At 53.5% G+C, this 12,329-nt stretch overlaps 3 protein-coding genes across 3 annotated transcripts; 2 read left to right on the forward strand and 1 right to left on the reverse strand.

Moving 5' to 3' along the window:
- Positions 1-23: 23 nt before the first annotated feature.
- Positions 24-5,569, forward strand: BU26DRAFT_484194 (uncharacterized protein). Its single transcript, XM_033825845.1, has 8 exons — positions 24-332; positions 379-1,228; positions 1,279-2,903; positions 2,951-3,280; positions 3,329-3,946; positions 4,020-4,842; positions 4,897-5,220; positions 5,297-5,569. The coding sequence occupies exons 1-8, from the start codon at positions 94-96 to the stop codon at positions 5,477-5,479; spliced, it is 4,992 nt and encodes a 1,663-aa protein (XP_033684022.1). The 5' UTR covers positions 24-93; the 3' UTR covers positions 5,480-5,569.
- A 2,327-nt stretch (positions 5,570-7,896) lies between these two features.
- BU26DRAFT_550873 (uncharacterized protein) lies at positions 7,897-8,409 on the reverse strand (the record flags this gene model as incomplete). Its single annotated transcript, XM_033832072.1, has 2 exons — positions 7,897-8,145; positions 8,182-8,409. The coding sequence occupies 2 exons, from the start codon at positions 8,407-8,409 to the stop codon at positions 7,897-7,899; spliced, it is 477 nt and encodes a 158-aa protein (XP_033684023.1).
- A 2,516-nt stretch (positions 8,410-10,925) lies between these two features.
- Positions 10,926-11,993, forward strand: BU26DRAFT_310600 (uncharacterized protein). The gene has a single exon (XM_033821907.1). The coding sequence runs from the start codon at positions 11,058-11,060 to the stop codon at positions 11,694-11,696; it is 639 nt and encodes a 212-aa protein (XP_033684024.1). The 5' UTR covers positions 10,926-11,057; the 3' UTR covers positions 11,697-11,993.
- Positions 11,994-12,329: the final 336 nt, after the last annotated feature.

Raw genomic sequence — 12,329 nt, forward strand, 5'->3', positions numbered from 1 at the left:
AGCCCTCATAACCTCCACAATCCCAGGACCCTTCACACGCTGTTTCTTCTTCAATAGCTCAGTCGACCTGACGTTAACCCCGTTGTGGCTGCTATGGACGGCGAAAATTTGTCTCTCATTTCCAGGCATAGAGATGTGCTCGAGAGGCTTGGAGATCGCGAGCCATCCACTACTTTGGAGGCGCAGGCAGTCATCGAGAGCATTAGAGCTGAGAAGGGTCATCTTGACGAAGAGACACTACATGAATTGAACTCGATATCGGATCGGAGTCGCCAGAATGTCTTGCGAATTGTCGAGCTGAAGAAGGAGACAGAAGCAGCATATACCAGAAGGTAGCAATAACACCCTCATGTGCCCGCATGCGCTAACGCTATTCAGCATCTCAGAACAATTGTACTCTTCGAAGTACCGATTGCTGTATGAGCTTGTTCAAAATGCCGACGATGCCCTCTATCACAAAGCTCACGCGAACAACGAGCCACCTTACCTGGGTTTCACGATCACGCCTGATACTTTCGTCGTCGAAACAAACGAGGACGGGTTCACGAGAGCTAATGTCGAGGCCATATGCGCGACGGGAAAGAGCTCCAAAACGGCTTCTGCGGTCGACGACCACATCGGCGAGAAAGGTTTCGGTTTCAAGTCTGTCTTCTCCGTAGCCGACGAGGTTCAGATTCAGTCGGGTGTATGGTCGTTCTACTTCAAGCATCGCCGAGGCGACGATGGGTTGGGCATGGTCACGCCACTGGATGGTCAATTCGGCGCAGAGTCTCAGGTTGGGACACGGATAACCCTCAAACTTTCGGAAGCCGCAAGAACAGAATATCAGCGATTCCTTGACGCTGTCGCTGATGTTCCTGATACCACTCTCTTTTTCCTCCAAAAGCTGAAGATGATAAGGATCAACATTACACGGCCAAATTCCTCATCATCGGAGACTAGAGAAATTCGTAAACGAGTCAGATCATCCGGACGCAAAGTAGTACTGACCCGGACGACGAGGCGTCCCACGGGAGGCATAGCAACAGCCGTGACGGAAGAAAGTGTCTACCACGTCTTCTCTCATACTGTCTGGCGCATGCCGCAAGATGACCGACGCAGAGGTCGAACCTGGGCAAAAGTTGAGTTGGCCTTCCCGGTGAACGAGGCCGACAAGCAACCGAAGCTATCTGAGCTCGGCCAACATGTTTTCGCCTATCTCCCACTGCAGAGATTGCCTCAAGTACAGGTAAGCCCCGGATCCATCGTCAAATGAAAACGCCTGATCACGTTTAACAGTTTCTCATTCAATCGGACTTCATCACCTCTGCAAGCCGCGAGAGCGTTGTAGACTGCGCTTGGAACGATGCTATTAGAGACGGTGTCGCGCATGCCTTTACAACCGCTGTAGCATGTTTCGCAGCCGCTGATCACCCTTTACGGTATTCGTGGCTCGCCTATCTTCCTACGAGGCCTATGGAGCATCTCTGGAGACCGCTCTACCCCTCGATTAAGAGAATGTTGCAGGACATGCCAATACTGCAAACCTGGGAGGGCAGGCGCTTCAAAAGTCCTAGCTCGTTACGGAGAATGACACCACTAGCTTTGCATCAAGGACAACCCATCTTCAAGGATCTTCCCGAGGAAAAATACCTGGCCCCAGAGTACGATACCGCTCACGAGACAATTCTGGACGACCTCGGCGCAACCAAGATCAATTTTGATGACATGTTGAGACGATTGGAAGCGGATCTCTTGAGGCCTACTTCGGATTTGCGGACACGAGTGCCAAGCGATAGTTGGCATGAGTCCTGTGCTGCCTTACTACTGCTGTCTTTCTCAAGCCAAAACCACCGTTCAGTACAGCAGCGCATGAAGAGGCTGGCGATTATTCCACTCGCCGGTGGACGTGCATGGACTGGCGCCCCAGGGATCAGCTCCGGAGGTCTCAATGAGATATACTTCCCCAGTACCAACGGTGTCCCTATCCCCCGGGATATTAGCTTGCATTTAGTGGAAAGTGCTGCAGCGGCCTATCCCAAGCGCAAAGACTTGTTTCGAAAACTGGGGGTCAAAGAGTGCGCAAAAGAGATCGTCTTCTTAAGGATTGAAGCAACTCACAGATCGCCAAACATTTCTATCGAGTACAAACCACACTTCCGGTACCTATTCCATTTCCATCCGCAACCCGCGTCTCTCAGAGAATGGATCAAGATTCCAACTGAAAGAGGATACCTGGAGCCAACATCCGCGCTCATGTACTTTCTCTCCAATCGCGAATACGATACGCAGCAGCTCCTTCCTGAAAGGTTTAGAAGCAGCGAGAACGACATTGCTACATTCGTCAAACAAGACTTAGCCGAGCTAGAGCCATCCCAGGTTCGTCAACAGGATCGCACTTGGAAAGAATGGCTTGGACTAGCAACGGGGGCTCTCTATCATCCTCCCCTGGTGCAACGGGCGGGCTTGTTTGGCTTGGAGGTATCGAAAGTCTTATCTGCTGTTCTCGAACACAACCCGAGAAAGTTTGTGGGTGCATTGAAAGAGCACTGGGAACAGTACCGAATAGACGCTCATCGTGTCAGAGTTCAACTCGGAGAATGCGATGTTCCTTGCGAACCCGCAGAATCCTTTCCGCTCCAATCGACGTACATTCCTACTGCCGAGATCAGATCGGAACTGCAGAGGTTGGAAGTTCAAGACGGTTTTCCCTTGCTTCGGCTACCCTCGCCCACAGAGAATTCGAATCACCAAGAATGGCGATTTCTAGAGGAGCTCGGGGTCCGTTTCCGAATGGATATCAACTTCTACAAGCTAATCCTAGGCCATCTGATGGAACGAAGCAATACCACCATGGACCGTGTAAAGTATGTGTACGGATGCGTAGTGCGACTTACCACAGTTCAAGATCAAGAGGAACTCAGGTACGAAGACCGTTAAGCTCCCCAGGGACTTTACTCACGGAATGCAGGAGTTTCTTTGGATCTCGCCATTCAATCGCCTATTTCGATGGTTCCAACACGCTGAAGTGGACTACCCCCTCGAAATGTGTATGGAAGGGGCCCGATTTCCTCAGCGTCAAAGTGCCTTTGGAGAATCAATACGGCGAAGAAGGGTATCTTGCCACCCTGTTCCGCGTGTTCTTGGGGATACGTGATTCAAATCATGGAGATATACTAGATGAGCTCAAACATAGAAGGCACAACTTGACTGCGAGCCGCTGGTCGCCTTCTGACGCCGAGAAACTGTACCGATTCCTGGATGAGACCTTACAAGCGGAATTCGAGTGGCAGTCCATCAGGTGAGCATTGCCGTAACCTCCCTGATCCTTTCTAATAATGGTCCTTAGGGGAGCTTTCAACCGGGAAAATTTGGTGGTGGGAACTGGCGGGCGCTGGTACACACTGCAATCATGCTTATGGAGAAGCCCGTTCTCGCTGGCCGACTATCAGGACCTTTCGACAATCTATCCAAACCTAGAGCGATTCTTCGTGCATCGCCTCAAAGTCAAGAATGCAAATCCGGCGATGCTCATCAACGATATTAGAAGAATGGCACAAGAGGACGCTCCACAGATCGATGACATCCGTCAACGCCTCGTCGAAGTGGGCAGGATGATTGCGAAAGGAGGAGATGATGTGACCTCCTCCACGGCTCTCGACAGACTTAAGGAGGTCAAATTCTTGCCCAAGAAGGCCGCGGATGGCAACTCAGTCCTCGTCGGCATTGACGATGATTTTGTCATCCTTGATCACAAACGCTACGGTGATGCTTTCGCACAACACTCGGTGCTTCTCGCTTTCGCACTGGATGAGGCGCAAACTCTCGATAAGCTATTCCAGTGCTTGGGGTTGACGCACCGCTATCTCTCTTCAGCTGTAACAGAGCTCTCTACCGTGGGGGAAGACGCGATCGAGAGCGAGGTCCTAGGAGAACAGCTCCGCAGCAAAGCATACACTCTCTATTGGTAAGTGCGCTTGCGCATCTACACTATCTCTCGATTACCCTTCCCAATCCACCCGTCGCACTGACATAACCAGCTGTGCGACCAAGTACAAGAGCGTCAAAGCCCTACGGGGAGAACGGGAGCTCTTCGAACAACTCTCGCTTGTCCAGATCTACACTACCAACAACATGACAACAGACTTAGTCCTCAATCTCGGCACGATGCAAGTCAGAGTACAGAGTGATCGACTAGCGATCCACCACGAGCTACAGGAAGGACAGCTGAAGATCTACGTGCCCGCTGATCAGCGCCAATGCAAGAGATGCTACAAATTACAGCTACCCGGTCTCCTCGCGGGCTTCCTCGGTGTTCTAGGTGAGGCGACCCATGATATATCGATCATCCTCGAGACCAATACCCGGGACCTGGAGGACACAAAGTCGCTAATGGATATTCCGGATGTTGACTGGATCGAGCGGCCGGTGATAGAGCTCCCTGCCCCGCTAGAAGATAGAAGTCTAAGCACGCCTGCCCCTGCCAGGCGTCCTTCTGATATCGGTAGCGAGAGCTCGGAAGCATCCTCAGCGCCTTTGACGCCGAGCAGGAATGTTTTCACGCCAGAATCCACTGCAGAGCAGAGTGGGCGTGCGAGCCGCATTCCATTTGCTGATGATGTCAGAACTCCTCCAGTGGCTATGCCGCCTCAGTACGAAAGGCTCGTCGAGCAAGTTGTGTGGAGTGCGCAGCGAGTAAGCTACGCGCAGGGTCGAGCGAATTCAAACGCCGCACCCGCACGCAACATACCACCTTTCAATGCGCCGCCCGATGATGACTTTGACCACGAGCGTACATTCGGGAACCGCGATAGGAACGAGATGGCGCATGATAGGAGAATTGGCGCTGCTGGGGAAGCCTACGTAAGTCTTCGCCATTGAACATTGCAGCCGCGCTCTCTAACCGCCGTTCTGCAGGTCTTCGAGATCCTCTCCCGCCTCAACCTGTCCAGCTTTAGTCGCGACAACTGGCGCAGCACGATCAGAGGCGAATTGCGAGGCCATTCTCGCTATGCGGATATGGCTGACTGGCTCGGCCGCGAGACGGCGGATATAGTCTACACGGACAGGGATGGCGGCTTGACCCAGCATCTCAGAGAGCACTGCTTTGGCGGCTTTCCTGACAGGATTAGTGAAGACTGGGACTTCGCAGTCCAGCCGATTGAGTATTTCCTAGAGGTGAAGACCACGACGAGTGCGTGCCATACGAGGTTCTTCATGAGCGGGAGTCAGTTCCAGAGAGTAGGTACCTTTTCTTTCTTTCTTTTCGGATATACTGCTTCCATCGACGTACGGGAGGGTGCTGACACACTCGCAGATGCAGGACATCGCTGTGCCAGACTTTGGTATGGTGAGGCAGGTGTACGTCATCTTTCGAGTGTTCAATGTGACGTCCCGTGAGGTGGGCATGAAGATCTTTGTGGATCCTTTCAGGTTCCGGGGTCGGCATATTGACTTCGAAGTTGGGACTTGGGTTGGCAAGGTAAGAGAGGGAGTGTGATAGAACTCGAGACATCGCTAGAGTACGAGGCCTAGTCTGGGCTGTGTTATGGCGTTTGTTGAATGAAAAGAATCCTCCATTCGTTTGATGAACGTTAGCCCGTCGTGAAAGAAAGAATGAAAGAGGAGTCCACTATGTTCAGAAAACGAGATGTTTGAGTCTCCGGGAAGGTACCTCCAGAATTTAGAGAGCAGTGCTTTTATTCCTCCGTCCTAGCTGTGTAGGTCTTGCGCTTCCAGCTTTTGAAGCTCATACGCATGATCCATAACCTTCTCCAATGCCGCCTAGGAAACCCTTTCCCTTTTCTTTTCACATCCTGCTCTTCTTCTCCGGTTGTCCTATAGCTGCTGTGTCCTATGTAGGTTCCGGTTTCATGGCGTGGCTGGAGGACGCTGCAGATTTTGTCGCGCCAAAACGGGGATATGGTTGGGGGAAGAGATTCGATTGGAAGGCCGGACGGGAAGGTATGCCGAGTTAGAGGCTACATGAGGCAAAACAGAGGTCGAATTAGGTGATGAAGGACGCATAGCTCCAAACGTAACCGGATCCATTCTTGGCTCGTCGTATTCCGTAGCTCTGGCCGTCTATGTTAGCCGCAGGCTATCCGGCTTGAACGACAGAATATAAACGTACTTTGCAAACATTTCCCGCATTGAAGGGCGCAGCTTCACACGAAGTCAGTCGGATACCCTGGCGGACTGTCTGGTCCCAAGGTCTGCGTACCAGTCGTGGAAATCATCAATCCTTCTTTTTCTGCACGTCACCTCTGACGTACTGAGCGCCCTTCTCAGAAGCCATGAGCTCAAGTTTCCAAACGAGAAGGCAGCTCAGAACCCAGGCGATTGACGCGACAGCCCAGATTCGCGGATGCTCTTGGATCGAGCCGGTGATGGTGAATTCTGACGAGGTAGCCATTTGGGGGACGCGTTGGAGGTGAGAGGAGATGACAAGGGCCGAGAAGAGTTGTAGTGGGTATTGGTCGCGGGAGGGCGAGAAGTAAAAGAGCGATGTTTTCTGGTGAGACGAGGTCGTGCGGCGTGGTTACCTCAGGTACCTCTTTCCTAATCAAGCTGTGCCAACATAAGTGCTTACCGGGCTTAAGCATTGGTAATTCCATTCCCACACACAACACGATGTGTTCGCACCGCGATTCATCTTCTAGAATGCCGTAGCGCTCGGCTAGTCTTTCACTTCCATCTACCTAGAATGACTTATCCGGCAGAAGGCTGAATCGGCATGCCCTGGTGGCACTGCAATATGGGTAACCTTTAAAGGTGTGCGACTGTGCTCAGAGTGAAAGCGTCGTCGTAGGATTGCGGACTTCGTGGGCTGTCTGGTGGATGAAGAATCATCGGCGTACCCGTCCTTTACGCTTGGGAGGAAGCAGTCTGTCATGCTGGCGTTTGCGGTGCAAATTACGACGATAGAGCGGACAACTCCAATGGATAAGATCAAGCAGAGATTAGGGTACAGGCCGAAGTTTACCACTAGCGAGGGACTCGAGAGGGCTGTGAGGTGGCGCTTAGAGGGAGTACAGGCGGGAAGGGAAGGTCAAAGTGGATTGAGATGCACGGCGTTCGAACGGCGGAATCTCGCTGTGCAGCTACTTGTTCCGGATGGGTCGAGATCTCCGTGGGTCCGTGTTTGTTGGGAGGGCGCGCGGGGCTCTATCGTGTGCGTATCGATATAGAAGTGGCTACTTCAGTACTTAAACTTCTACTAGGCGGCGGAACTTGAATCGCTTTTTCTCTCCTTCTGTGTCCCGATGCATCATTCAAGCGGCTCTAAGTGGGAGTTCCTAGAACGACGATGATCGAAAGGCCGACAAGTAGACGAAAGGGCCGTGTCCTCTATCTTGATGAATTGTCCATGAGCCCGAGGTCTCTAACATTACCTAATCCATACACTACGCATTGCACACGATACTGCAAACAAACGACATCTAGCACTAACCGGAGACTCGTAATCGCTCTTGGAGTAGGTCCGGTCACTTGCGAGGATGCATCGCCTTCCCAACCAAGCCGACAGACAAAGACAGGACCGTCCCAGTCTACACCATGAACGACCCGCCACGGCGACTTCGCGAGAAAGACGAGAATTCTAACGGGGAGCGACGGAAAAGATTGTTACAAGTGACAATAGGGGGATGGATGGGACGTTGTAGAAGAGAGGAAGAGAGATCAAGATGAGTGACTAACGTGGTCACGACGAACACAGATTTTATGTTGAAGTGATGGGGATAGCGGAATATGTGAGAGGAAGGACTGAGGGTATGAAGGTGATAAGTGGTATGGGAAGACGTCTAGCATAACATGCATAAAGGACTCAACGCGTCAGGGGCGCTGATTCTTCGAATGGCTCGAGACTGCATTGTGCGGAAGACCTGTGCACACGTCTTCCTGTGGGACCAGACAGCTTCAGTCAGGACATATACTCGCTGTAAAGGGGATCCTGGGATCCCTCGAGCGCTGATCAAATGTCGCCGAGTCTTCTGAGAGGTGCTGATGGGCGGCGTTCTGTAGGACCGGCAACTGCGCGAATTGAACCACCGCTGTGCATGGCTGTGGAGCAGCGTTTTCCTGGTCCTCTGAGACCAGGAGTATTGTGTTCTTGCGCCAGAAGCGGATCTCGACCGGGGATGGATAGGCTGGAAGCCGGGTGAATGGCTAGGCTCGTGTCTACTGTGAGAGTATTAATCGTACATATACGCTTTCCGGATACACTCTCTCCAGGACGGAAATTTCAGGCTTCCTGCGGCGGCATCCGTGGTGACATTGGTCGGGGTTGATTGAACGGCCATGATCCCGTGCCCTCGAAAGTGACCGTACAACACCGGTTCTCTTCCTCGCACAGGTCGGCTGGACTTTTGAGACCTTAGGCATCTTCGCACTTCCACTCCCCTCCAGCCGTTCTCTTTTCATCGACGCCATGTTGGCCTTGCTGGACTCCACATCCTTCGCGCCTTGACGTGGCAAGGGAGTTTGCTGCTGCCGCTACTACTGCATGTGTCGTGGGCTCTTATCGGTGTTGGCATTGCGCTGTTTTCAGGCTGGGCTCGTGAAGGGCATGGTCGGGAGTTACTAGTAGCCATGCGCTATCATGCGGTGCTCGACATGGCCTAAAGGGAGCGAAATGTCCTTGATGCACTCCATAATCCGGCAAACGAAACTGGACTGAGAATCTTGAATGAATGAACAGGATCAACAGACAAAAAGCGAGATTTAAAAAAAAAAATAAAAAAAAACCCCCCGACAAAGTGGAGGAAACACTTTTCGTAATGAACTTCTTGGGGTGCGCGAAAGGTCGCGTTTCAAACTTGCTGGCGCGGCAGTGTGGGGACAAAATAGACCGGACTACTAGGCAAATAGCAGGTTGGGACGCGTCCTACTAGGTAGGTCTTGAGCAACATAACTAGGCATGGAATAGGAACCAGAGAGTAGGCGTCTGGAAAAACCAAAGAATCCAAGACACAGAGCCATTTAACAGAGAGCGGCCTCCTCCGGGAGGGCATAAGTGGCATTCCAAAGTTACGGAGGGCAAGCAGGGGGAGGGGGGGCGTTCAACTGCATGCCACAGCCTCGAGTCCTAATAGTGTCCGGCGACAGCCATGGGAGAGTGGTTCCAGTTCAGTCGGATGATGCTTTGGGACCGTCCTCGATGCTTGAGTCTACCACTAAAACTCTGATATGATGATACGCCAGCGCTACTACGAAATCCAGCCCGACTTGACGTTCATGTGTGGGAGCCCTTAAACTTAGATATCCAAAACGGAGCCTGTGAGGCTGCTATGCAATGCTTTGGCTTGAGGGTAGGACTATGGCGCACGAGTTGAAAATGGTGCCCAGTAGGCTCATGGAGATCGAATCGGATCAAATAGACCTTCCTTCCACGTCGACGGAATGTCTAGAGGACGGATCGCGAATAGAAGCCATCCAAGCTCAACCATTCGTAGGACTGCCGACTCCTCCATGGAGGTTGTAGGTGCTATATCTGGCTGTTCTCTCGGATGTGTGATAATGATGTGGGAGTGGACGAGGCGGAAACACACGGACATGGCCTTGGATAGCGGAAGGACATAGGTTCGGGGATGGTGCTCTAGTCGGGAGACGTGAAGGGCATGCTGAAGTCTTGCGAAAACGTTGAAGGGAGGAAGGATCGAGACCGGTGAAGCAGGACTGTTCGTCGAGGGACTCTGGTGGTCCCGGAAAGCGTTGAAGGGGAGGCTGGTGATCGTACGAGCTCCTTTCTGGACGGTATCAATTGCATATCAATGGCCCACCCCGAATTATAACCGCGAACCCAACGAAGATGCTCTGCCGTTTCGGCATCCAAAGTCGCACTCTCGGCGTCCAAGCGTTCACGAGTCGAAATTTCGCTTCGGCAACAAGCTTTCGTAAAGGATCTATTAACAGGCTGATATCGTCTAAGCGCTATAGAACCTCAGATCAGCACTGCTTGGCAGGGGAACAATTCACCGTTCGGGAGAGATGCACCGGGCGAAAGCGTTCTCGATCCTTCGCACTCTCCGGGCGAGGCTGGACGAAAGGCACGAACGGCAAGTGAATTGCACAACTTGAGGCGGTCAACAGTGTTCGACTCAGGAGCCGCAGAGCCGTTGCGCCTTCTGAGTGGCTGAAACTGGCGCGACCACCACGGTCCAACAAGACGGCAGCTGATGAGGAAAAGGCACCAAACTTGGGCAAAAGGTTCACCCCGCCTTGAGTGCAACAGGGGAACTGCATGAAAGGCGTTGAGCGAGCGCGCTCAAGGGTTCGACAGCCGAAATGACGCTCGACATGTTGGGTTTTGGGGTGCGAGAGAGGCGAGCCAAGAGAGGAAAGTGCGCGAGGGCCACGTTAACCGAATGGAGAGCCGCCCATGCTTAATTTCCACAAGTCATGAACGTGCGCTTGATGCTGGACTGCTTTTTTATCGATTCTTGGAGCGGCACGCCTCGCGAACGGGCTCAGCGTCTCGCTCTGCGACCGCGCGAACCACCGCGCAGACGAAGGAATACAAAATTTGGGCGTGGCCTGGCCGGCATCGCACGAGACGGACAGCGTTATCGCGTGTGCAGGCTACTGGCATTCCGACGGGAAATCTCCGTATAAACATCTCGGACTTTTGTTTCGGGGCTGCAGAGCGCTCGCTGATGCTGACCTCGGGAGCTGGCCAAAGAGATGGACATCGGTGCTGGCGGCGATGGAGAATCTGCAACGCTGACACAGCAGGATCCGATGCCATTTCGGGGACGAGATCGTCAGGGCAACCCGCACACCTCCCCTGTCACTTGCTGTGTGTTGTCCGCCGGTCGAGGAAGCGAGCAATGGTGTTGCGCCCGGCTCTCCGATAAGGCCTACCCCTGACGGCTTCGCTGGAGTCTAGCCGCTAGCCCCACGACTCCACTGTGCGCTCTTCCACCGCCCCCGTGCTGCTCGAGGTCCGACTCAGCGACAATGGCACCAAATTCAGCAGTCATCGGCCGGCGCGTTATGGTCGCAAATTACACTGCAATAACCGCCCGGCTGAAGCTGTCAGCCCGCAGAGCACACAGCAATAATGGGGTCTCGACTCAGCAATGCGAGAGGCCCTGCGCCTGTCCGTTCATCTCAAAAATACGACCGCCACAAACTACTTTTTAAGACAAACCTGCCGCTCTAGGACTAGCACCAGGGGGGCGGCTGCTGTGAATGGCCGTTCTCCGGCAGGATCGCTGGGTTCCTGCGTTAGCGGACGCAGTGCGAAGACCACTCGCATGCACCGAAATCCGTTTGCCCCTGCCGCCCGCTGCATGCTCTCCTTTCAGTGGCCAACTGTTTCCGGACCGCGCTACCGTGCCCGCAATCTCCTGACTGCACATAAGTACTCCCTCACTTCTCGCTGTCCTTCTTTCCTCACTTCACTCAAGCCAATCTACGAGCTCAAGTCCTTTGACCACCCGGTCGTCCATTCGTTGCACCTAACTAATACTATCATTAATAATACCCACCGCCCTCCAACACTCTTCGAACTTTTCCATTTCAAGTTCTATACCCTAATCAGTCAAAATGCGCGCCTTCATTGCTGCTGCTATCGTCTCCGCCGCCGCTGCGGCCCCCGGCTACGCGCCATACGGCTACGCTCCGGAGTCTTCGTCTACCCCGGCGTACACCCCTCCCGCCTATACGCCGGCCCCGAGCTCGACTCCTGCCTACACTCCTCCGGCTTATACCCCTAGCCCTCCCGCCTACACTCCGGAGGAGAGCTCTACCCCAGCTTACACTCCCCCGGCGTACACCCCGGCTGAGTCTAGCTCCTACCCCGTTGCTGAGTCTAGCACTCCTTGCCCCGAGTCTTCCATCCCGGTCTACCCCACGGAGACTCCCTCTCCCTATGTTCCCACTCCTCCGGAAGAGACTCCTTGCACTACCTCCACCACCATCACGGTGACCATGCCCTACCCATCCGGCACTGGCTACCCGCCTGCTCCCTACCCGTCCGGCCCGGCTTCCTCGGCTCCCTACCCCATTCCCTCCGGCACTGGCTACCCCGTTCCCCCGCCGCCTGCTGGCACTGCTTCCTCCACTGGGTAAGTTTCATGCCGCACTCACAAGAATTTCATGCTGACATCGCACAGTGGATACGTCAAGCCCACTGCTCCTCCGGAGTTCACTGGCGCTGCCTCTTCCCTCAACGCCGCTGGCTTCGTTGCTGGTGTTGGTGCCTTCGCTGCTCTTTTCTTGTAAACGTCATCTCTTCAACTGAGCTTGCCTTCCGGTAGGCTATGACTTTGCATGATGGAGTGCATTGGTTCGGCTTATAACCCGGGATGGAATCCCACTTGTACATGGCAAGAGTAATTGTAATCTTT

The sequence above is a fragment of the Trematosphaeria pertusa genome (assembly GCF_010094035.1).
Source record: "Trematosphaeria pertusa strain CBS 122368 unplaced genomic scaffold BU26scaffold_7, whole genome shotgun sequence".
Classification (NCBI taxonomy): domain Eukaryota; kingdom Fungi; phylum Ascomycota; class Dothideomycetes; order Pleosporales; family Trematosphaeriaceae; genus Trematosphaeria; species Trematosphaeria pertusa.